At 38.7% G+C, this 26,966-nt stretch overlaps 2 protein-coding genes and 1 long non-coding RNA gene across 4 annotated transcripts; 1 reads left to right on the forward strand and 2 right to left on the reverse strand.

Annotated features, from left to right (window-relative positions):
- Positions 1-3: 3 nt before the first annotated feature.
- Positions 4-922, reverse strand: LOC135799562 (pyroglutamyl-peptidase 1-like). Its single transcript, XM_065312708.1, has 2 exons — positions 728-922; positions 4-620 (listed from the first exon to the last, which is right to left on the reverse strand). The coding sequence occupies exons 1-2, from the start codon at positions 920-922 to the stop codon at positions 207-209; spliced, it is 609 nt and encodes a 202-aa protein (XP_065168780.1). The 3' UTR covers positions 4-206.
- LOC135799565 (uncharacterized) lies at positions 822-26,789 on the forward strand. 2 transcript variants are annotated; one of them, XR_010550023.1, is made up of 4 exons: positions 822-961; positions 26,063-26,185; positions 26,257-26,462; positions 26,624-26,789. It is a non-coding gene; the product is annotated as an uncharacterized lncRNA (long non-coding RNA). The 2 variants fall into 2 exon arrangements; XR_010550024.1 differs by lacking the exon at positions 822-961 and adding an exon at positions 25,578-25,881.
- sano (CABIT domain-containing protein serrano) lies at positions 1,631-19,944 on the reverse strand. The gene is given in 4 exon segments (XM_065312693.1): positions 1,631-2,817; positions 2,820-3,241; positions 3,244-4,022; positions 19,577-19,944. Coding segments are annotated over 4 exon segments (1,860 nt in total). The 5' UTR covers positions 19,615-19,944; the 3' UTR covers positions 1,631-2,196.
- Positions 26,790-26,966: the final 177 nt, after the last annotated feature.

A 26,966-nucleotide genomic window follows, 5' to 3' on the forward strand; every position in this document is an offset into this window, starting at 1 on the left:
TGGTTATGCTTTTGTTTACAACGCAGTTGTACAATTTTATTGTAAGATGGCAGCAAGAGTTCTAGCATAGAATTAAATCAGAATGTTTAAAACTTATTTATAAGAAACAAACATTGAAATGGTTTAATAATGGCGAATAGACGCGGAATTTAGATAGTTGCGACTAGCGGACAACTTAGGAACTACTGACAGTTTAGTTTTTTTTTTTACTTATCGTTATTGTTTTCATTTTCTTCCAATTGTTGCAACGCGGAATGAATAATCATAGTAAGACCACGCGCCAACTCCTCAACAGAATACGGTTCATCAACATTCGGTACATGCGTGAAAAGAATCCGACTGTTATCGATATTCATCGAAGTATAAAAAATATACTCGCATAGATACAACCCCGCCTCAGTTGATTCAATAAATCGTAACTGATCACTGTCGAGTTCCCCAACAATACGCCCAACATCAATTTGTGGAATATGCACCAATGGTCCTTTATCTGCTGGACAAACTTCCTCAGTTGGGTGGAGTGCACCGGAAGCGTCTGCTTTCTGATAGAATTTCCGGCGTGCAAGTGACTCCAATCTCACAACGTTAACTCCTTCAGCGAGACCAACGTGCAAAACAAACTAAAACAGCAAATTTGAATAAATAAAAAGTCACTAGACAATAGTAATATCACTAGGTATCACACTGAAGGTCAGTGATTAGCGAGTGTTTTTTGTCAACAACTTACGATCGGTTTGTGTTCTTCCCACAGTCGCGCGATATTCTTATCAATATAATCGTAAGTCACTGGAACCTCGTGTTTCACCAGTTTGTAGCCAGCAAAATCGGACGCATCTAGCAGTTGAACGGCTTGCCAGCTCGCGTTGATGTCGTGATCGCGGAACGGGCCGAAACCGGTGACCAGAATAGTTTTCTCCAACATTTTCGTCGATTAATGGAGAATTTAGAGACAATGAGTAAGGTAGGATTTTAGACTCATATTTATACTTTATCCTGCATTTGTTATCATGTATAAATGTTTGATTGAAATTGGGCCGATAGGAAACAATGGAATACATTGTCGTGTCAACAAACATCTAGAAAGCAAATGGCGGATTATTTGATGTACAAATTTCACTCACATATTGATTGTACTTACTCGTACATGTCGGTGATTTTTAACAGATATCTTATCGTTCATCATTCAAATATGTAAAAAAGTAAAAAAATAGGTTATGATAAGTTGTAGTTACACATAACCTAACATAATGTCATAGATGGCAGCACTGGATTAGTTAATGACACATTTATGCAATGTGTGTTTTATAACCACTCCTGTAGACATTTTTTGCGATCGATTTCACATTAGTTGATTCGATATTATATATCGGCGTGTGTGTTACGACATAATCACGCCGGCGTGATTTGCAAGCGTTCGGCCTTCGCGCAATTAACTCACTCGCGCGGTGGCGGTGCACGCCGTTTGATTTCTCGACGCGCAAAAAAAAAAACACATTAAAAACCAATCATGATTGCCATATGACACCGATAATTGAATAATAACGCACCAGTTTTAACGGTACACACAAATGCAACGTGATAAACAGGAAACAATTGTGGTTGAACACATGAAATAATCCATAACACTCTGTATATTTGATGTTTTTATTCTTTTAATGTCTATTATCGAAGTTAATCTTCACAAATTTACAACAAAGATACTTGCGATCCATCACACACATACACACACGCGTAAATTAAGTGTCACACATTGAATTAATCCTATAAATTTCATCACAGATGAAAAAATCGTCAAAAATAAAAACACATTGATTACATACAAAACGTGAGAGGAAATACCTAAACGCTAGAATATCGCATAGCACATTTAGAGCACATACACAGTGTTCGAAGTCGAATTAATTAGATACTAGAAACAATTAATTAAACATCGGATATTTAACAACTACTTAAACATTACGTTCTGACAAGTCGTACAATTTGTGTGTGTGTGTGTATATTCTGCATCTTATGGCCGAGTTTGAGGCACTTGATCAATTACAAACTAGTCGCGCACGAGAAATACTTAAATCACATCATTTCTTGTCACGTGTGTCAACAAACAAGCGTGTGCTGTGCGCTGTTTGAGGTTATGTGCAGAGAGAGGGGTTAAAAATCAAACGTGTATAAATGTAAGTCTATGTGTAGTGTGGGAAGTTATAAGTAGAGGGCGCCACCGCGCTTATGGGGATGCTTCGGGTGCTTTTTGTAGACGAGCGCTTGCGGTGGATGTTTGGGCTTTTCCATCATGGAGATATCGGGGTATTCGCGCAGCTCCCATACGAGATTGGTGAGACTTCGAGGTCGGGAGAGTTTCCGCGAGCGTTTTTCCGGTTGTTTCATTCCGGGACCAGAGTCACCCGATGCGCGTCCACCGGAATTACTAGAGTCCAATGTGCCATCTAATTCCATCGCTTGTTGGAGGTTACTGAGGGATTTATACCGTATGTTAAAAATGGGTGAACCACTTTTTGATATGGGGCTTGGAGGGGTCTCCTTCATGGGACTGGCGGATTTCTGCCGGAAGAGCCGGCGTTGACTCTGGGAGTTTTTGACGTAGAGCTTGGGTAGACCCGGTGGGGTCTTCTCGTGAATCTGCTGTGTGAGTTGATGGACTTTGCTGGGATCTCGGATGGAAGATGTGGTTCCTTTGCGGTTTCGTTTCTCGGCGCCTTTCTTCGTAGGTATGGTTTCAATCGGGGGTGGTTCTGGTTTGAGGTCGAGGGATGCAGGCACTGAGTGGGTGTGAGGAGGGTGTTGGGTTTGTGTGGGTTGTGGGGATCAGCGAATGGGGAGCGGATGTTTTTTGGAAGCGGGGCGAAGCCACGTACGTAATCATAGATTTGGTCGATTTCCTCGTAGTCCTTGGGATGGACCGGGATACGGTTCTCGTCACGTTTGTGTTCGATACGTGCCCGGTAGTTGGCTGAATCTGATGAAGCGCTGCGTCGTAATGCGAAGTTTTTATCAGGGGCAGGCGCTGGTGGTGGTTGGTGTCGTTTAGGGTCGCCTAGCTTCCCATCCAGGACCTGGATACGATCGGCGACGTCGGTGACTAGTCTGGCGCAGCGTTCAACAAGCCGTTCGAATTCGGGCATCTGCCGGAGTTGGTCTTCGTTTTTGGTGCGGACCACTTTGAGGGGTGCGGCCAATGGCAACGCTGTCACACCTTGTGCGTCTTTCTGTAGTGGTAGAGCAAAATGTGCTCCTCTTCAAAGATGGACAACAAACGCAGTTCGGGGACAAAATGGCTGGGTGTCTTCAACCCTCTGGGGGCTGTACCATGAACCAATCGAACACTCAACGGCATACGTTTGCTGAGTAGAGTACGCGCGGTATGCACCCCGCTGATGTTATCTTCACGCGCAAGCGCTGAGAATTTCCCACGTTGGTCCATCCCCAACAGGAGTAGGTCACCATCAGCGTTGGTGCATTTGAGGTAGCGGCCTTTGGCGCCCGGGAGCGACGCCTCGCCGCAGGGGACTAGGATTTCGCCGGCGGGCACGGTGCGGCACGTGCCGGCTTCGAGATCAGTCTTGGCCTGAAGAGCGCGTAATGGTTCACGTACCAGGAAACCCTCTTCGGGGCGTCGCCTCGCCAGCTCCGCCACACTCTCGATACACTTTACAGCTCGACCTTCTTCACTCAACAATTCAAAATACCCGGAGTATGAATCCGGGATGGCTAATCGTGGTCCAACACATGCCAACCTACGACCTTCTTTGATTTTCACAGCTTGTGCTTCAATCTTCTGACGTTGACCAAGCGAGACCAGCAGGGCGGTGCTTTGAAGACCTGGACTGGGCAGGGTTGGGACACCCAGGCCACCATATTGACCCTTGATGATTTTGACCACTGCAGGGAGGCGGTGCTTGGCAACAAACTCACGCAGGTAGTTACCCTCGGCGGCCCAGCGTGCCGCCGCCACTGTGATTTGCCCATCCGTCGCTGCCATCGTGCCATTCAGTCCCGCGCGTCCATGCCTGCAACAACAAGAGAAAAGCAGTGTTTAGTAAGTTTAGTTAAGTAAGATGAAGAAAGAAGATGTGAGCGCACGACGAGTGTACTTGAATACAACGACCTTGGATCGCTTGGGTCGCGCGCCGCTGCGCTCGACGCGCGCGCAAGGTCCGGCGGGTGAAAATGTAGCCTTGACTCGTAGCGGGGCCATCTTGAACTCTGCGCGCCTGCCGCGTTACGAAGCTGCTGCATCATCGTACGATTTGTTGCTACATTTCCTAAACATCTCACAGGGTAAATATAATCTAACTAGCTGTTACCCGCGGCTGTGTTTAATAAAAATGTAATTCGTTTTTACTCTCTTGTTCTAGACATACTCGTAGTAAGAGTCAATTCTATCAATAAGATTAGCAATTTTAATTTAAAGAAATTATGCATATAAAGTTTTGTCAATAATGCACTTCAGCGCGCCATCTCGAATTCAACTATTTAACTATAACTATGATTGAATCTCAATGTCAAATTTTATTCTATAGAAAAGAGCTGTTTTGAGGATTTTCCCGGCAATTATTCGAATTTTTCTCACCTTTTAAACCTTCCCTAGACCTCCACGAATAATTCAAGACCAAGATAAGATAAATCCGTTCAGCCGTTCTCGAGTTTTAGCGAGACAAACGAACAGCAATTCATTTTTATATATATAGAAGATTCTACGCGTAAATATTCACATCTACCAGTGAAAAAATGATGATTCATTCTTTCTGCACCTAACCAGTTTTAATCTAGTTAAATATTCATGTAGAAAATTTCTTTCGGCGAATTTTGTCCCGACACAACACCCAATACTGTTTATATTGAGTCTGCGTGTTATGCAAAGCAATTCATGCGAAATGTGTGGCAGGAATGTCTCAGGGATTAATCATCCGAGTTGACGAATCGGACAAATTGGCAAATGCACCGTAATTAAACAGTAAACCGAGTGGAATTGCGCGTGGACGTTTGATAAAGTCAACATCGACGTAAATGGCATACATTGCCGTTATTCTCTCTGCGCATTCTTTCATAAATATCCACGTCGGAATTTTTGCGTTTTTCGTTTTTCGTGTTTGGATAATTTTTTGATTCCAAGGTTGGATTAATAAAAATTTTCGACCCGGATCGAAAGCAAACACGACGCGCCGCACACATTATATTCGCCTCCTCTGCCTCGAATGTCATGTTCGTGAAATTAAACATCATCAACCTGTGCACCGCACCATGCCGGTACCAGCATGAAGAGCACCGGCCCGGCAATAATATTTATTGTTGGCTCCAATGTCGCACATTTGTGCGCGTACGCTCAAGGCGGCGTCTTCGCGGAACAAATACATGCGTAAACTAACAACCGAACGGAGGATTAGCCAAATTCAAATCGTAATTGCATTACACACCGGAAGGACCGTGACAGAAAAAAAGAGACGCTGTTTACAATTTTGAACAATTTTGATCATTTTTGAGGTGCGTCCGTAACGCTACGATGAATTCAAAATTTTAAATATATATTTTTAGTGTTTTTGTATGTTAGTGTCGCTATAACACGGAAACCACTCAACAAATTTTGATAAATTTTGATTAGGAGATAGTTTAGACCTGGGAAAATAACATAGGCTACTTTTTATTGCTAAAATTTAATTTGAAGGGTGTGAAAAATAGTTTTGAAGTTTATGCAACGAAAAAAATAAATGCATCTGACTTATGCGGAAAAATGTAATGAAAATGCCTATTGGAGATGACCGCCGGTATTATACTACCATCCTAGAATAATTTTCTGTTTTGAGCTCTAATTAAGCTATATTTTAATATTAGAAGATTCAATTTGAGGTTAGAATTTTTTTGCACAATGCATCAGCATATTACCTAACAGTACCTGGTACGATAATTGCGCACTTGGGGCCCGATGAGTATTTATTCAAAGGCCGGGAGGAACGTTATCACCTATGACCCGCGCTGCGCGGCGGCACCCATCCGACAAATGAATGGTAGACGTCATCGTCGGCGGCGATGACCCGTGCAATGTTGGTCACAGGTCTCAACCCACGCGATACATAACCACAATCCACGCGGCGCGAAACAGTTAAAAACTAAATAATTCCAAACTAAACTAAACTAAAAAAACACATAACTTATTCTTCTATGACTATAATTGTAATTATTACAGTTGAATAACCGCACCTATCGCGGTTTAATTTGTTTAACGCTCGCATTCAATTCAGTACCTAATGTTTTAATGCGACAAGTGTGTACAAGTGCCCGCATCACTTTGCGGCGTTATTCCTGTTGTTTGCGCGTGTTTTATCTGTTTGGTTTACGTACCGTTGGGTCAAACTTGTCCGGAGTGCGATAAACCTGGCATAGCAATGAACCTGCGCCAAGCGACAAGCGGCTCTGTGTTGAATGTGCTGCGTTTCGATTCGAATTCGTGGTATTTGCATTAAACGGCCAATCTACGGTATATCTTGTAACAATTTCCGGTAATAAACCAACAATATGAGTGCCGACACACCGCCTGGTTCGGTCTCTTATCGCTGGCTTATCCCATTATCGGGGCGGCACGCATTTCCTGTATTTGTCTTCTTTGACATGTCCTAAACTCCAAGCAGGATGTGCCGCGGTAATGCATCTTGCATTTTAACTAGGTATTCAGATAATATTTATCTTTTTTTCTATTTCCAACGGTTTTTAATTTTTAAGGCTAAAAGTGATATTTTAAACACGGATGTGACTAAAGTACTTTAATCACGTGTTTTAGTCACGGGGTGGAGCTTGTAAAGTGTAGAATATCCAAAGAAAAGGTTTATATATTTTGTATTATGAGTAATGATGGTAATTCGTTAATCCGCACGCCGCGCGGCGCGAAATGAATCCGAGCCGTCGAGCGGCGCGCAACAAATTGGATAATTTCATAGGATATACAAGCGCGCGTCCGATTGATTGGTGTTCGACCTAGTTTCATCCCGACGACGCCGACGCGTGCTCGTTAGGCGTCACACACAAAAGCGCATTTTGCATTTCGTGTGAATCGTGCGGACGACATATTGCCAACGAGGCGAGAATTTTTTCTATTTTTTTTGTGCACGTTTCACCATTTTCGCAATTGACCTTTTCGAACGGTACAGAAACCTTGGGACTTGTAAGAAAATACTTAAAATGCACCAAATCAATTGGGAGAATTCAAGAAAAGCGTGTATTTTGGGTTGCATATCAAAAATTTTGAATTTTTTGGGGAAATTTGAAGATTTTTAGTGATTTACGAATAAATAATGATTGAATATAAGACAAATTTAGCTGAGGAAGTAAATATTTATGTTTAAAAATTGTTTTTAGAAGCAGTTTCGGAAATATTAAGTACTAGCTTTAACCCTTGGCTTCGCTCGCGAATTTCTAAAATAATGAAGTTGCTTCCGTACGCGTCTGTAGTCACAGAAGAAGTAACAATGAAGTAGAATGGCGGGAAGTTTAAAATGGCTGAAAGTATAGTCTATGGAAGTATAGTGTACAGTCTCCATAGTGTAGTCAATTGGATTTGATGTTGACGTAGCTGTCGGTAATACAGTGTGATAATACAGTGTGATGGTACTATAGTACTTAGGTTTGAGCTTCATTGCTGGAATGCTAGATGGCGTTAAAGTAGTCAAATAGCCAGATGCAGAGGTATTATTGGCTAAACAATTTCTTTATTTTATTTAAAAAATAATTTTTTTATTAAATAAAAAGTAGCCTATAACCATTCGGGGACCACTAAGAATATGTGTACAAATTTTCATGATGATCGGTTAAGTAGTTTTTGCGTGAAAGTGTAACAAACATCAGGACTTTCGCATTTATAATATTAGTAGGGATTTTTCATAAAATAAAACACAAAACCTGCAATATCTATGAAAATATTGAAATTCTAGAATTTATAAATATACTGTAAGCTGCAGAAATTAATTCTGCAACTTTTGGCAAAAATCCCATTAAAATATTAGCAATATTTTGAAAATGCCAAGCAAAAAACTAATTTCTCAGTATTCAAAGTCAATATTCTTGGAGATTTCAATGATTGTATAGCACAGTAGCAGAATTTAGCTTTTCCTCAAATTTTCCTACCATAAATCGCCGCTTTTAATTGCGTGCATGGTGGTGAACCCGTTGTGACCTTCCTTCGTGTGCATTGTGCGCGGCGGGCCCCGCGCGCGAGTGATGAATATGAAGAGGTGAGCCGGTTCAAAAAGGTGAGCGGCCCGCGCGCGTCCACGACGTCCACGAAGGAATATAACAGCACATCGGACGAATTAGGCGAAACGACTCGCTAGCCCCAAGCGTGAGTATGAGGAATGAGGAGGGACGCAGCAGTGCCGCCGCTAAAAAGCCCAGATCATTAATAATTGAAATTCGTGTGCGCGCGCACCTCGCTCTTAGTAATGGCGTCACCTTTGCACCTCGCCGGACGACGAGTGCCATCTTGGCACAAAGCGCATTAGCATTTTGTTTAACGACGGCGCGGCCGGAGGGTCGTAAACGACACGAGGACATAAATATCACAGAAGGTATAAATTATCATTCAGATTATATATGTAAAAATCGAAGAAAGAAATAGTTTCGCTGTGGAATTGTTTCCGGCGCGCGCTCATGTGTGACGCTTGGGACGTTCAGTTAAACAATAAATTTATTTGCGGAAGAAATCGAGCGTTAAACTGCGATTCTCGGAACGTTTTCACTTTTGTTCAGCGCGCGACCGACCGCAGGATTACGCTGGGCGCGCGTGAAGCGAACATTTATCGGAATCGAATTATTAGCTCGTGAATTATGCCTCGTTGGGCACACAATAACACCAGATTTGCGAGTGTGTCATGTTATATTATTAACCACAATGAGAAATCAAACAAAACAAATTGTAGAGTTAAGTATAAGTAGGTTTATTAAGTCGTCTTTGTCGACGTTGAATTTAATAAATCGACGATTGTCGCTCGATTAACTCGAGCGCGCTAACGAATCGCAAACAATTTGTTCGCGCACGTCTCTCGCGGTTGCAGGAAATCCTTATTGCGCGTATTACGTATAATATCGACACATTATCGTGCATCCCATCGTTAAATCATAATTTAAGCGAGAGGAATCCAGATGGTAAGGATTAACAAGTGAAAAGCTTTTAATGCAGGCTGAAAATGATGATTTTCGGTTTTGTATGTTTGTTTGTACGCGATTATCTCGGAAACTTGTTTATTGATTTTAAAAATTCTTTCATTGATGGAAAGATATGTTATTGCAGAATAATATAGGGTATATTTAAGTTAATAAAATATTTTGGAACAATATGAAAATTTAAGTCAAAGTAAAAAAATTTAATTTTTTAGCTTTTTTTTCTTTGAAATGAAATAACTCGTGAACTATTCAACCGATTTTTAAAATCTTTTCACATATAGAAAGGTAATTTATAGATGAACAATATAGATTATATTTAATTTTGATAAAAGTTTTGGAACAATACGAAAATTGCAATAATTTAACAAAAAGTATAAAAACTCATTTTTAGCTTTTTTTCTTTGAAATGAAATAACTCGTAATCTATTCAACCGATTTTTAAAATCTTTTCACCCATAGAAAGCTAATTTATAGACAAATAAAATAGACTTATCTTAATTTTCAAAAAAAACCAAAATTCCTTTAAAATTTACAAAAATATAACAAAAACTATAAATTTTTCAATTGAATCTTTGAATTTTCTTATTCAAAGTGATTTTCACTAAATAAATATCATTAAATAATAAAATTAACTACAATATACTTCTCCTCTGCTAAAAACACAATTTACTTCCCAATAATAATAATATTTGACCCCTTCACAGAGGTTCAAACAAAATAAAACGAAATGCTCGCAATTCCGTCGAGTCATCAGGCGAATGAATGCGGTGGACAGTGACCTTTGCGTTTCAGTTGTATTCCGAATGTATGCATTCGCAGTGGGTAATGTTTTTTGATTTCGATTTTTTTCCGCGTCGCTGCGGCCGAGTGTGGCCCGCTGTTACAATAACGCGCTGAATAATATCTCGCGACGAGATCGACGTGTTCCGCGTTCGTAACGAGATACATTTCCATCGCTACATTTCTTTTTTATGTTTCTATTATTCCATTATGTCGCGCGGCTGGCGGCGAACATAATTTCATCGGGATAAAAAGAGATTTCGGAATATATATTATTTTGATGTGTAATTGATTGCATAGTTTTAATGTGGGAATGTATGATGTGTTGCATACGATTTAAACGCTAAACTACTACAATTAGCATTCCGTGGAAGCTGTTTCAGCTTCAGTTTTCATGTTGTCCGATTAATACACATCCATTAGACACAATTACACACGTCGCACGTCGCATGGCAACTTCCTTTCCCAACCTTTCTTTCAAATATTGAATTTACACAAAAACTTGAGTTAAACGCATGTTTAGCATCGCTCCGCACGGCTATTAATTCGGATTCTCTGCTCTAATAGCACACAATCTCGTCAGGGTTTAATAATATACTGCGTGTTGCTGAGAAACAAAAGACACACGCACGCACAGCGTGCATGCAAGAACAAACAAAGCAAAAAACATTTTGAAATTAAAATTAATACAAACATTTTACGAAATTGAAGACGTTGAGTTGAGTTGAGAAAAGTCGACGCGGTGGAAAAATATGAACGAAACGAAGCGTGCAGCGAGTCGCCGGCCGAAAGGGACAGTAAACGGCCATTACGCGTACTAATCGTCGAGCCAGCCTTGAGGAGCACACACACCGAGTGTGGCGGCGATTAATATCCGACTTGTTTCACCACGCAAAACGCCATAAACAGCAAATAGCGCTCTAATAATTTCTGCAGTAAAAACCAAATCATTTTTATTCATTTTTATATTTAATATTGCGAATTGAAATGTTTTGTGGTGTTGTGAACACCCTGTAAGTGCATACTGTGCAGTTCATGTGTAGCGTGGGCTAATACTAATGCCTTAATGTAATCAAAGCGCGGAGAGGAAAAAGAGAGCGCGTATTACATGTTGTCACGTTAATTTTCGTAAGTGCCGCATGTCGTGCTGCTTGCGTGTTCTCGTTTGCAACAACGAGCCAACGAGCTGGAACACGATGAAATTTTGAAAAGAAACTCGCATAGGTATTTTGCGCAGATTTAGGTGTCAATATTTGTTGGTTGTGTATTGAGTTGCATAGGTAAACATCAATACCAAGTAGTTATCTTAACTAATTTTTGGAAAATGCTTGTTTGTGTCACTGCTACATGAGAACTACTCAACTAATTTTGTTAAATTTTGGTGAGAAGATAGTTTAGACTATGGAGAATGATATAGACTACTTTTTGTTGCTGAAATTTAACTTGAAGGGTGTGAAAAATAGTTTTGAAGTTTGTGCAACGAAAAATTGCACTAAATTGAGTATAATTGAGTAAAATTCAATGGTATATAGTGCTAGGCAACCCTTTCTACCGCTTTCGATGTTAAAAAGTAAAGAAACGTCATTAATTCTAACCTAACTCGACAAAAAAAACTAAAATAATAAAAAAAATAAAAATTTCTTTTCAGTTTTAAAAACAATGCACGATTTGATAATGTATCTGCCCATATTTAATGTACATAAATTAATTTACACATTTACACATCGTGAAAGCAAATATTTGATTGTTTGCCATGCGTGAGTTGTGTATGATTGACGGGCGCACACGCCGCCTGGCGGCTCGCCCGTCCCGATTTTGATTGATCACACATCGATCACTCGACTTTACATTCTCGCGTTTCGGGGGTGCGCCGGGTGTGGTAATCACCGCCGTTCGCCTGACACATATCTCCAACGCGGCGCGCCGCGGTTCATAATTTCATATCCGTCATGTCCGCCGAACTGCAGCTGCAGCTGCTACAGATAAAACAAATGGAAGTAATGTCTTTGTAGTTGCCACCACAATAAATAATAAATTATTTTCACTCGCATTTAAATAAAATCATATCGAGATAATAATGGACCACACCTAGCGCGGCGGCCATTTTGTTTCGCTGGTCATGTCCTTAATCTGCAGCTAATTGAATTAACTTTCGTTCCAATTCTCTTGATATAGTTTTCTTTAATAATAATTTCTTCTGAATGAGATTAATGATTAATCGAACGATTTAATACTTCCACCGCACGCATGAATAAACATCAATAATGCATGTGGTCCAGCGTGCGTATTACACGAATTAATGCACACGAACAATGCGCAATAACACAGTGCGCGAGCATTGAAGGCATGGCGCCGCCGCCACTTCGCTTTCTTCCTCTTTTTCCTTTCTTCCCCGAGAGATGTAAACACTCACGACACGGCGTGTGTTATTGTTTTGTTTGGATTTCATATTTTATGCTCGTAACAATGGAACAATCGCGGGGACACTCCTTAGAAGAAGAAACGCTTTCGAGAAAAAGCTCGCCACTGCCCACGAGCGAACCTAACCTCAAAAAATCATTTATTGCTGCACAAAGTCATAAAATTTAATGTGTTTAGTGTACATTTATTATTTACGATGAATTTTTATTGAAAAATTTAAATTTTATTTGAAATTTTGAATTTCGCGCGTTAACTTGACATATACTTGACATTTTGCGTGAAATCAAACGCCATCTAGTGGCAGGCTTCTTAACTAATGCGGAATTTCGATTTGATTGTGGAAATAACGTCAGAATTGAGTTTTTTTTTACAAAACAAGCATAAAATACTAAAATTTCAATTAATTTTCATTCAATTTATGATAATTACGACTAATTTCGCACTTCTTTGTGGCGATTTCTTGCTGCTTCAATAATTTGTTGCATAAATAACAAGCTTGACTAATAATTCACGCTTAATTCGGTGCATGCATAGCGCGCAAATGTTAATCGCCGTCGCTAATGACAAATGGTAGCAGGCGCGCACGTGTGCGCAATGAATCGCGTTGAAAAAGTGTTGAAAACTCGACCATTAGCAATAACCAATCACCGCCGCCGTTGTCTAGCGCGCTAATAATGAAATTCCGCGCACAAAGCGCGTCAATAGTTAATTGTTAATTTCATAGCTTAATGCAATAAATGCAACCGATGCAATTAGTTTTCTATATTTCATTTGCGAAAAAGAAGCTTAATAATCGCTAAATGTAAGGTTAAATGTTTTATTTTAGGTTATCTTCGAAATGTCAAATATTTGTGAGGTTATACTCTGCTCAGCGTCACCTTTGTTGTTGTTCTTCCATAGGAAAAATATACGCGAAGTGTGTGTGAGTAAATGGGTCATTGCGAAACGTCTTTTGTGTCTCGGCGCTGCGCAGCCGTCGAAGGTGTGCGCCTGTTGCGCCAGGTCGCTCCTAACCGCGCACTCAAGACGGTTGACAATAAGCCAGTCGCGATATTAAAGTATTAGAGTAATGAAAGTGGGTGCGCCCGTTCGGCGGCGGAACAATGACGCAGACCGTGCGCACACCTCGAAAACGGCGAGCTGAAAAGGAGTCACACAAGACGCCTAATAAAGATCTAACAGACGCGGATTTATAAAGTAGATAAATATTTGATCAAAAAGGTTGGAAACCTGATTCATAGATGGCGCATCGAATTAACCTCAAACAAAACATAACCGCAATTCTCTTGTGGGTCTAGATAAATACTGATTAAAGTATTTAACATGTTGATTCATAGATAGCGCACCATGTTAACCTCAAAACTCGTAATACTTAACAAAACGTGTAATAATAATAATTACCGATTACACATTGGACATTAGGTGGGTCTCTGAAATACGTAATGCAAATAGTTTTACTTCATACTCTTAATACACCTATTACAAATTACGAGCGAGCAGTAAATGTATTACAAAACAACACAAATTGTTTTATTTTCTCATTTTTTTATTGCTTGCACTTTCTTTGCAAAACTTTTTTCGGGTTTCAAGCATTGCAAAAATATTCAGGTCGCTGTCATTAGTGCGTTTTGTCTACACTTCATAATGAGTACCATTATGTGCGTCTGGTAGGACTATTAAATAAATTGTTATTATGCTAAACGTAATAAAATACGCGCCAGCTCTATTGTCCTCTCGCCATCTGCCCGCCTCACTAATTACTTCGCGTTCATTATGTAAAACAAAACGAAATTTAAGAAAATTCGGTGTCGCTGTCATTCGGTGTTGGTTTCAGTGTCGAGTAGCGAATGGCCTACTGAACTAGTAAACTAATTTTAGTTAAGTAAAAATTATTTTCTTTTTAAGTTGTGTAATATTTTAGGTTTGATTTTGAGTTTTGTAAACTTTTTTAACACAGATGGCGCTGTGGAAAGTTAATTTTGTAATTTTCGTGGTTTTGTGCGTGTAATTATGTTTAATTCGGTTGTTTTAAATAATATTAATTAGTTTTTCACTCGCGTGGAGAATACATGACCTAGTGTGCTAGTTTTCAGTCATTTTTGGCATTTTTGAGCGCGTCGCGTGTGACATATCGGAGTTTGAAATCGCTGGCTAATGGAAAACTGCGCCCATTATCTGAAGACACTTGACCTTTACACAATTTACATTTTGTTAATGTCGCACAACGTGTCTACTATTAAAAAATTAAAATGGGCCCCTAATATTTTTCGGGATAACGAAATATCACTTGAGATGTGCTTGACCTATTTAAACCACCAGGGCCGAATTACGAATAAGTCTAAGAGAGTAGAGGAGACCCTAGGGGTCTGCGACTGGACCTGTGCAAGACTCAGGCACGACTGAGCACCGTAGTCGCTGCGCGCTGCCCTTTTATACATGCAAAAAGTGGTGGGGGTCGCTGCTATGTGACCTGGCGCGCTACGATGATTAGTCACATCAAGAAGTAAAGGGGGGGGGGGATGACTGTTGGTAGATAGAATCATAGGCAACTGAATTTATCTCTTTTTTTAACTAAATATTTCCTTAATTTTTTAATTTAAAATTTGAAAATGGTAAAAATTAATCATCATAAGACATAAAATAAAAATAAATAATATCAGTGATTACATTAACGCAATAAAAACCAACGTCGGCTTCCCCTTTTTATTTTCTAAGAACTTAATATAATTAATGAATGAAGTTATTGTGTAAGGTAATGAATAGCCAGGGAAAGTTCATTAAGACAATGAATCGTCGGAAAAATCAATAGTGTCATCATCAAACTTGAACTCGTCCATGCTACGCCGATCGAATCATTCTTCACTCCGGCTTTTCATTCAGCATTTTTCTCCTTGCGGGAATTTCACTCGATAATGCGACTTTCTTCAACATTGATATGAATGCAAATCACAATAATATTATATTCATACATTTCTATAGAAAAATCCGTCTGGCTCTGACGTCTGAATGTCTTGCGCGTTGAATGAAAAGTAAAGCCAAATAAAACGTTAGCGTTAAATGTTCCGAGTTAACTGCTAAACGGTGAGTCTTACAGGCATAGAGAGACTTCTTTCTATTCACGCGACTATTCTTAGTTCTTGGTGAAGGCACGGATTCGACGCAATGAAAGTGCAACTCTTTTGCTTCGCCAGAATGGTACGCTCCGCGAGACGCCGCTTGGCTTGATAAATGTCACAAAGAGACCTTTTCGCGCGTCGTAAGTGGATGTAAGTGTCCGTGTCGCCTCGAATCACGCAGCGAGCGGCTAAATACGAAACAATATTTTTCATTCACAGCGGAATCTTAATTTATTACGCGGGAAACATGCAGAAACATAATGTGGAATGAAACAAATCAACTACTCGTAAATGCTGTTTTTATGAATTTATGTATGTTTGTTGCTCTTTCACGGGAAAACTAATGAATATTTTTTGATGAAATTTGGTAGTGTTATAGTTTATTTATCAGAATAAAACATAGGCTATTTTTTATTGCAAAAATCCCTTTGGAAAGGGGTGAAATAGGGGTTGAAAGTTGATATTTACTTAACACATAACACTAAATACCTACCAATTAAATTTATGCGATTTTCCGTTACTCTGATTATAAATTAAAATAATTGAAAGCAATAAATTATCAATTTACGTATATATTTACGCGTCGAAATCAATTTAATCGAGTGACATGAAAAATACAGTTAGAAAGTTGAATATTCATGAACAATCAGACTGCTGCAAACAAGACCAGTAGCCATTGATTGCCAACCGGGCCGGTTTATAGCCGTCAGCTTTGTGCGTCGTTTGAAAAACAAGAATAAGTAATCAATTCGCAACTAATTATCTAATTATCGATTCGTTTCCAGCACCTAGCGCGAATGCTGCGAGCTGCTGTAATGCTGTTTAAATGTTGCGTTAATGGCAGACTCACTCGTTCATTCCTCATTGGACTGTGGATAGTTCAAGCTGTATATTCTGTCAAGTTCAACACTCTATAATGATAATCTGTTTTTAGAGCGTATTGAGAGCGAGTCAATATGCTTCCGATTAATAAATATTTACAATTCTACTAATTAGGAATTAATATTGGTATTGATAGATGGAACGTTAAAGAAATTTAGTGAGAATTGTAATAATTTTGTATTTAAAGTGATTTTTAGGGTGGTTTTATACTTTTTGGAGGGTTAAAATTGATAGGAAATGAAAAAGGCATTATTTGGCCGTAAAATTATAAAAATTTGACTTAGATTGCGTTATTAGATCGTGAGATACAGAGTGTTTTTGATTATGTGTTTTTGAAAGTTTTAAAAATGCGTTTTTGCATTAATTTGTTTTAAGGGCAGTTCCGAGCCCTTTAGTGACTTATAATTTATCATAAACGAAAGGGCATTTCTTTCCCTATAACCTCCTAGGGATTAAATTAAAATTAAAGCCTTATTTGGCAAGATACAGGGCGTTTTTGACCGCGAATTTTGAAAATTTTAAATTTAAATTTATTAATTTGTCTTTTAAGGGCAGTTCTGAAGTTCTTAAGGGCATAAAATATACTTCAAACGAAAGGTCACGTCTTCAGCTATATCCTCCTGAAGATTAAATTGAAATTCCACTATTAGTTTCCAAGATACAGGGTGTTTTTTAATAAAATATTTCTTAATTTAATCAAAAATCTAAATTTCTACACCCAAATTCTAGAAAAATACAATGACGACATGTTTTGTTTATAAAAAAACGCCTTAAAAGTTGCTATCGTTGACCAACTTTACATAATTAACAAACAAATAACCCAGCCCCGTTAGATTAAACCAATTCGTCGTTTTTTGCCGGTTTTGCACATTCTAATCGGCTCAAATCCGCTAGTTTATTACAAAAATTACCTAATGCGATAAACAAACAAATAAATAAAACTTAAAACTAATGACCAAGCAATTTGTTAATGATCGCCAAAGCGATGGACGCCGAGTAGCCGATCGTTAATTGCTCGTGATTTCACGTCTTCGGCATCTTATTGGTAATTTATTAGCCGCGCTCGTCCGTTTCGCAACCGGCGATATGACGTGACGTCCAGTTAGATTCGCAGTTATTTCGAACTGAACTAAACACGCTCGTTTAGTTTCGAAATGCGTTTTAGACCCGTGATGGACATGTCAGACGGTTTAATGCTACCGGTTTAATAGGAGACTTATTTAATGGTGGATTTTAAGAAATGATCAATAACATTGTGTTCACGGATTGTGTGTTTTGGGTGGTCTATAACAGTATAAATCAATATTTGTATGTTTGTCCCTTGATAACTTTAAAACGGTTTAATAGATTTAGATAAAATTTTAGTAGAATCTTCAGGTTAGTCTACAGGGTGATCCTGTAAAGTTTTGTTAAAATCAAAACAAAATAAAGTTAATTAAGGCATGATTTTTGTGTTTATTTAGCTTGGTCATTGCTTCGAAGAGAAAAAGTACTATTAAAATACAAGGCTATGTTGGTTATGAACAAAGTATGCACCGAGTAATAATTAAGCAGTAAAAAGTGTCAAATTGATTTATTATGATTATCTGTTTGCCTGCAGATAAAAATATGTCATCGTAATATGTAAATGTGAGTAGTCTCTCTGCGCATATGATTAACCGTTAGCTTTCGTTTGTTTATCTTGTTTGCACGTTAAATTCGGACGTTCAGTTTGTCAATATTTAGGTAACGATCGCGGAAACAGTAAACGCATCATAAAAGTAAATTGTGTATGCGTAAGTAAGAGAAAATCAGAATTATTACAAAATAGTATTTTTCTTTGGCATAAAAATTAAAAACAAGAAAATTAGTTTTAGTTTTTAGTGTGTAATGAGAACGGAGATAGTTTATTTGTAGCAAGGAGCGAAAATAAAAGAGTGCGAGCGCAAATGATATTCCATTGTGTCATGGCGGCTGGCGCACGGCGAACCGGGTTTATTATACTAATACAATTATAATTGTAGCGTAATTAAGTAGGCCAAGCGTCAAGGTTGTTGTTTATCTAACGTTTTCGTACAATACTATTTTTGGGTGTTTAGAATTTACATTTTTGGGAAAATAGGAAATTTAATTGTTATTATTAACAAATTCTTTTATTTTTTAAATAAATTAGTAATTTTTTTTGATAATTATTTATCCCAGGAAGATTTTTCTTTGATTTTGTTTAAAATTACGATGAGAAAAATTAGATTTTAAGCAGATTTATAGGTTTATATAGATAAATGGATGTTTGTTGCTCTTTAACGTAAAAACTAATGAATATTTTTTTATAAAACTTTGTACTGCTATAGTTTATAGAACAAAATAAGACATAGGCTACTTTCTGTTGCATAAATACCACTTGAAGGGTGTAAAATTAGGGATGAAAGTTGTTATTTGCTGAATTTTTATGAAACTACCATTCAAAATTCAATTTTAAACATTAAACTATAAAAACATATCAAATTAAACGATTATTATCAATATATTTTATTTTTTAAATAACTTAATTATCCTACATTTGTCTAAAAATATTTTCTGATAATTTTTACGGTTTTTTTTGACGATTACGATTGGTAAAATTAGATTTTCGCGCTTACGCTCTGATACAAATACTTAATGAGTCAATAAACTGAGCACAAAAGATATAATTTATGCACGAAAAAAACGGTATCGTTCGATTACGGCCGAGACGATGAGAACGACCTTGGCTCCAACTCTGCGCGTCTTCGCGTCGCGGTCGCTTCCCATCGGTGTGAATTGTGAATCTTCTTTCACTGCGAGCGCACCGAACGGTAATTCAACCCGACGTTGCCCTCCCCGCGACGAAGTAAAAGTACATTGTGACATTTATTAAATGACAAAACAATCAAAACAATTAAATTTGCATTATTTTATTACTAAATATTATTTAAACTGATTACAAAATCAAACAATGTTTATACTTGTGTAAACGCACGAGTAATAATTGTCATTCACTGGTTGCGGTAATTTTTTCCGCGATTGTACGGATCGTAATGATATTTATTGCGCGCGACGCGTGGGTAACGATTATTACGAGCGCGCAAAGTGCAATAAAATTGTAACAGCCGCAATCTAATTGTGGCATCGCGCGAACCGCGGGCAATTCGTTTGTTTCGTCTCATTGAATTAACTAATTTTATTGTTATTGTTGCGCTGTGTATGTGAGTACTTACGATTTTGAGAAACCGCTCGGGCAAAACACACTACACATTTTAAATGAAACACTTTTAGATTAAAATTAAAATTCACACACAGAATAATTAAACTAAATTTATTTTTCGAAATTTTTGTTTTTGGATAAATACTGGAGTATTGTGAGTGACAATTGACAAAGTGACAATAAGTGTGGCGTTGAAATAACCCATTGTGGCTGGTGGATGAGCGTGTTCGATTTCGATTTTAGCTTATCACCTCGTTATCGCGATGTCATTGCCACGCATAGTATTGGCATACGCGTAAGGAGTAGAGTTATTGTTGCAGTTTTTTAGCTTAAACTAGAACTAGAAACCTAGATTTTTTACGCATCATAATTGGAACGAACGATTACAAACTGATTACAACTGTGTGCATTGTATAACTGAACCAATAAATGAGCGTGCGAGGAAAGTAGACATTTATTTATTTACATATTTATTGTTATTAAAATTGGTTTTGACTAGAAATCGGATGTGAATTTTTATTTGTTGTGGTTGATTGGTTGTGTAAAGCTATAATTTTATGAATTATTGTGAAAAATTTGTTTTAGTACCGTGTGACTAAAGCCCGTGACTAAAATATTTTTGTCCCTGTGTTTAAAGTACCACTTTTTGTGTTTCAAAACCGTGAAAAACTAGCGCTTTAAGGATGAAAGTAGAAAAATTAATTTTTTAGATTATAAATTTATAAAATTCGAGTATTAATACTAATTATTATATATTTAATCAAAGGCAATGACGGTTTAAAAAAAAATTGGTGAATAATCATTGGAATTGTACATTACCTACTAGCTTTAACCCTCGGCTTCGTTCGCGAATATCTAAAATAATGAAGTTGCTTCCGTACGCGTCTGTAGTCACAGAAGAAGTAACAATGAAGTAGAATGGCGGGAAGTTTAAAATGGCTGAAAGTATAGTCTATGGAAGTATAGTGTACAGTCTCCATAGTGTAGTCAATTGGATTTGATGTTGACGTAGCTGTCGGTAATACAGTGTGATAATACAGTGTGATGGTACTATAGTACTTAGGTTTGAGCTTCATTGCTGGAATGCTAGATGGCGTTAAAGTAGTCAAATAGCCAGATGCAGAGGTATTATAGGCTAAACATTTTCTTTATTTTATTTTAAAAATAATTTTTTTATTAAACAAAAAGTAGCCTATAACCATTCGGGGACCACTAAGAATATGTGTACAAATTTTCATGATGATCGGTTAAGTAGTTTTTGCGTGAAAGTGTAACAAACATCAGGACTTTCGCATTTATAATATTAGTAGGGATTTACAACGCACCGTAGGCAAATGCGCAGGCACAAGCTCCACCCCTCAACTAAAGTATTTTAGTCACGACCTTCCGTGTTTAAAATACCAATTTTGTGTCTCATATTTAAAAAAAACAAATATTAATATTATAACAATTCAAAACATTGCCAATACTGTAATATAATACCACATTGACATAATCTACAATAGAATCATTTAAAAAAACCCAGCCCACGCCTGCAATGGCTCGTATTGCACTTCGGCCTTGACGTAACCGATTTCATATAATCATTATCTCCCTTATCTACAAATGCTGCATGCTTCAACAGCTATATGGCCAAGCCAAGCCTATCCAGCTCAGTGAACAACTGAATAAATGTGTGTAACCACAACTATCATTGAATTCATCGCGCGTCAAAACGGATATTAGCTTATTAGCAATTATTCAAACTTTTACTCATCAACTACTACATTGTATATTGTGTTGGTGTGATGAAACTTTCACGGTCATTAATATTTGGGCCAGCGCGTCACTCGTCGCACGGTGCTAATTGATAGGAAGCGGGACACTTGCGCAATGTTGAAAAAATAAATGCGAACATTTAACGCACTCAAGAAATACACGAATAGCAACACGAACACTTACGTTTCGACATGATAATTATAACAATCAGCACTTCCGGTCGTCGGGGCGATAAGCAATAATTACCTGCAACAGAAATATGCTGTTATTAACCAATTGTTACATCATTTTGAATATTGGTCAAGATTTTTTCATATATTCCTAGCTGTATTTAATTTTTGTTGCATAAATTTGTAAACTATTTTTTACACCCTTCGAGTTAAATTTTAGCAACAAAAAGTAGTCTATGTCATTCTCCAAGGTCCAAACTATTTCCTAACCAAAATTTATCAAAATCTATTGAGTGGTTTTTCCGTAGCAGCGACACAAACATACATTTGTATATAAATTATTAGTAAGCATATGTAAAATGCATGCAAAACGTGGTTGAATATATTTTGAGACTCCCGAGCGTAATGTGCAATGTGCAATGAGTTCTTCGATTTGCAGCTCTGGCCGCGCACCGAACGTGTATGTAAAGTCGTCGGTTGAGGTCGGGTCGTTTTGGCCATATATGGCATATAAGTAGTAATATGATGAATACACTCCACCAACTGGTCAAACATCCCATCTCTCGCAATAATGCATCGAAAAATGCACCAATCTCAAATTCAAATATTACTCCACCTGAAATAGATTCAAGTACTCTCAGTCAGTTCACTAGCAAGAAAGAATGCTCTAAGTAATTGTTGACAAAGGGAGTGCATGCGGAGTGCTTCTGAATTCGACTGGATGCGAGTTAAGATGTGTCTGGACGTTGTGGACGTGGAAGAGTCGGAGGCCGGAGAGCGCGCACACCAGGCGTTGGCCAATAACCTCGACCTCGAGCTCAACTCGCGCGCGCACAGAGCGCAAGAGACGGATTCGAAGATGTTCTTTTACCCAACGGTACCACGCCGGCCAATACAATACAATACCGAACGGATAACAATACATAAATACAATAAAACCTTCAAAAATTAAAAAACATAATTTAACCTCAAATTTATTTGTAAATGCAATAGAAGTTGCCTATGTTTAAGTATAATGATGGCCGAACATGTCAGAGCAATTTGTTGCGATCCACAGCCATCAAGTTTCTAATGCAGGTTGATAGATAAAAGATTAGTTCGATTCGTGCCACGTTTTCTTCTCGATTTTCGTCTTTATGATGCGCGCGCTCGCTTGCGACGAGAAAGCAAAAACCGAAAGTACTCGGCCGGCGCGCGCAGCTTAACCTGCTTCCTCGACTGATATAACAATTACAGATGAAACAGTTAGACACACAATTATTACGTATATAAATAAAAAATATATAGAGAAATTTCGCAGATGTATGCATCACGACTTTTTTCTTGTTCGATTTCTATGAACAATACACGCTTAACGAGACAAACAATAAAATCGGATAAAAATCCAATGTGGCATTCACGTGTATCGTGCTAGGGACGAGTTATGCCGTAATAAGTTCGAATGTTAAAGGAGCTCGCGATCGAAACGAAAATTAACGATTACTTTCACCGGTCTATGTACGAGTACCTACTCTTAATATGTGCCATACTCGTTCATAATTTAAAACGCAAACAATCGCCCACTTTTATTGCTAAACATAAGGAAGTTATTCTATAGGTTAATCCTTAAAAATAACTATATTTAACTTGGCGGAATATAATTTATTCTTTATCCTTGATGATTGATGAAGTAATTTATTTGAAATCACATTAATTTGCACATAAAATTGCAGTGATCTGCAAACGAGCGAAACTGTGCGCAAAGTAGGAGCGTAAAATTTTAATACGAATATAATGAGCGCGTCGAATCGCCGCGAATGATTGCGATTTGTTTAAATAATCGCCCGGCGAGAATGTGTACCAGTACCACGCATGTGCGCCGAGGCAATATGGCGCGAGCGTGCGCACGCCGACAGTTTCGCTCTATTTCCCTGCGACGATGTCAGCGAGTTCAGTTGGTACGAACACGACCGACATGCAAATTATTTAATTTTTATATGTTGGTATTGCTGATTTTGACAGGTTTGACAGTTTTGACACTTCTAACCTCACTTTACGACTAGTAAAATGTCTGAAAAAGCAAAAGCACACACTTATACAGATACAGATACCGAATGTGCGAGTGTTGACTAGCAACACGCTGGCCGGGCTCTCTGCTCCTGCTGCTGCTGCTGCCGAAGAAGAAGAAGAAGCCGGTCGGTCGGGCGGACGGTCGGCCGCTGCGCGGTTCAACGAACTCCACCTGACTTACTGCTGTGTGCTGCACCGACACGCGTGCACCACGCGCTTGTTGCTAGCGCGCGTCCACCGAGAACTCAAGCTGAGCTTTCTGCATCATCATGCATTGTAAAGCGCCGCAATGAAGAGAAAAAAACTAGGTTTAGGTTGGTAGAGTCGCTGCGCAAACAGTTGGTAGCAATGGCAACGGGGTTATTTTTCACCGGAATAACACCTAACCTCAATTATGAACTGTTTTTTGTTAGTTTTGTAATGGATTGCGCATTGGGGTAATTAACGCCCTGGCGTGTCGTTGAGGACGATTCGGAATTGCGATTAGGTGAAAAGCGCTTCGGTTGGTACCACTGCGTCGCCTGGTACATCCTCCCGCTGAACTCAACTCAACTCGAAAGCTATTTACATTTACACGTCGCATAATTTTAAATCATACCAACTCGAAAATAATTACAATAACCTATTTCCAGCGAGTGTAGAATTTATATTTAAGATTTTATTTCTTGGGGTTTTCTTGCGATTTGTGCAGTTCTGTTGAGCGCGCATGTCGTGTGATTAAAATTCAAGGTTGTCGGAATCGCCAGCTCCCACTTGGAAAAGCAACCGGAGTGAAAAAACCCGAACCCACCACAACTCCTCGCTCTGCACACACAAGCATTGCAAGGAAGTCTTGCGAGCGCCATTGCGATAGCGCTCGCCCGCCACAGTGCTGCCAACCGCGCGGACGCGTTTTTGTCAGTATGTACTTTACACGCATCGCACGCATTACGCACGGTTTGCGATTGCTAATGAAGCAGAAGAGGAGCTAAAGCGGCGACAGCCGGAGAACCTGAGGCAGGTGATGTGCTGCACACCATTCACGCATGTAATCGAATCGTGTAATTATCTAGGGTGGCGCAGGCGCATATTCGATACAAACACAGCTTGAGGGTACTTGTCAAAAAACAGGAAATTGTTGGATAATTTAAAGCTTTTTAAAAAGACAGGTGGTGTATAATCGCGATAAAAACATTAAAAAATAAATAAAAATAACTAAATCTAGTGACTTTTGGTGTGAAACACTTCATAACCTATTATAATATATCACCAAATGAAGTAAATCATGTATATTTGTTTGCATACATTGAAAATGAGCTAATAATCAATTTATTATTACTACCTGAATAATATTAGCGCGAAATCATGCTCGAACGTGGTAATAAACAACGTTGTTATGATTATTACATAAATAATGCTTGACTGCACGCGCGAATTAATTAGACTTTGTGTAACGCGTGATAAATAACGCGAAATTAGACCAAGCGATTGGTTTTCGCCGCGGTTAATTAGAAATAATTGCCGCGGGTATTATTATCGTGATTATTTGATTTTCGCGGATTGATGTTGGAATGGTTTAACAACGTTTTAAATCCTGCACGCGATTTGTATGCTAGAGAAAAAATACTGAAAACAATATGGAAAAGTGAAAAGTTTGCCTGTGGGTGTCTCACGAACGTTTTTGACGTTTTGGGCTGGCGTGTTGGGGCGCTATTAACCGGCGAAATTCGACAAATAACGCAATCACTTTCGAGCACGATGACGACGCCAATTCGGGCGTCGCGTTGATTTTACTTTGTTTTCACGCAGAGATAATCGTAAAATGACGAAATATTACGTTTTTTTTTTTTTGGTTTTGGTTTGTGATGTTTATTGGATGCATATAGTTAATATGTAATTGTGTCTCGCATCCGCTTCGTAAATCTCATCCGCCCACGACGCCGGCGTCGAATTTATCGCGATTCGCGATTATTATCCGTGCCAACGTGTGATAAAAGTCCGCGCAACGGCTGAAAGTGGCACGTTAATGAGGCTGAGCGCCAGCGCCGGACTCTCTGCCTGCGTGTCAGTGTGTCAACTCTTCGACCGCAAGCAACGATCTTGAAATTCGTCGATTTCCGAAATCGAAAAAATTCGACTCGAAAAAAGTAGTTGGTTTCCGTGATTTGGTTTCGGTTAAGTATTACGCGAGGGACGTAATAAAGTTGTTGGGTTTATGGGTTTGGGAGAGTGGCTTTTTTGGGACGATCCGCTGCTTTGTTTATGGTAATTCGAATTCGCCAAAAAACCAAAATGGAAAACAAGGCAAGATCAAGTTTAATCGTTGCGACAACTGGCTGAGAATGTCTTCATGGATGCCTGTGTAACATTTACGACTTTTTGTTTTACGGATTTCGATTTGTTTCGTGATTAACACAAGCGATAAAACCAAAAAAGTTTGACCCAAAATATAAAAACATAAAAAGTTTTAAATTTTAGTAAAAAAAAATTATACAAACCTTTTGAATTGATTTAAATCCCTAAAAGTGTCTTTTAACTTTCAGGAGACTCAAAAAATCCACTTTTTCTTAATTCCTGCGAAGACTACTTCCAAAATTTGCTGATGACATTAATCCAAAGAAGTGAACACTACCCAACACTACAACACTTTGCCTCACAAGTTTTTGGTAATGTTCCATCCACTGGTTCGGTTTAAATAATCAAAATTTGTTATTTTTTTATGTTTTATCGTGTTTAGCACGGACGCGACGCTCTCCGCCGAGGTGCGTGTGCGCCGATGAGCCTCCGAAAGACAACTGGTAAGTCCAGCAACTAGCGAACTGCTGCCTGCTGGCCTGCTGGCCGCCGTGGCGTCGTCGAAGCGGGGCCACGCCGCGAACCGGAGGGAGACCCGCTAGAGCTTTAACCGAAGAATGTTTTTGGGCACCTCACTGACTCATCCAGGTATAAAAAATCGAATTTAAAATATTTATAAATTTTCGGAACAAAATTTTAACTTCTGAGTTGAATTTTGAATTTTTGTTTGTTTCTGGGACACTCTGTGTAATTTCACTTTCAACCCAACTCATTCTTGTTAAAACTTTTTATTCTATCCATCTTGTTAGGTCAAAACGTAGATAATACGACGTAGACATCGAAAAAACCAGCGATGATCTCATCCTGGCTGACCACCCCAACCACCCGAGCGTCACAATTCACAACCCTTTTCACCGCCCCTCAATAAACACGCTCCGTATACAATATATTCGCTTAACAAGCTCGCCGCAGCCAGATTTGTTGTTTCTTTACCCTATTGTGGACCTTTTTGTATCCTTTCGTATTCCTTATTGCAATTTCCATGCTCACTTCGGTCGTTAAGTAGTTTTTAGTGCGCGTTTTGTGTCTGTTTGACTATGGAGGCTGGCGAGGGTGTGAGGAGAAAGGGTGCGCCAATGTTGCTGCCCACGC

This window comes from Atheta coriaria, unplaced genomic scaffold (genome assembly GCF_025399875.1).
Source record: "Atheta coriaria isolate IRGN ID8LTWV9N9 unplaced genomic scaffold, Caltech_Dcor_3.1 hic_scaffold_9_pilon, whole genome shotgun sequence".
Classification (NCBI taxonomy): Eukaryota; Metazoa; Arthropoda; class Insecta; order Coleoptera; family Staphylinidae; genus Dalotia; species Dalotia coriaria.

What these genes read in the sequence shown, in the direction of transcription:
- LOC135799562 (XM_065312708.1), bottom strand. Translation starts at nt 922, where the DNA reads ATGTTGGAGAAAACTATTCTGGTCACCGGTTTCGGCCCGTTCCGCGAT. An exon ending in GGGAAGAACACAAACCGATC is followed by an intron (nt 621 to 727) that starts GTAAGTTGTTGA and finishes TTGCTGTTTTAG; the next exon opens with TTTGTTTTGCACGTTGGTCT.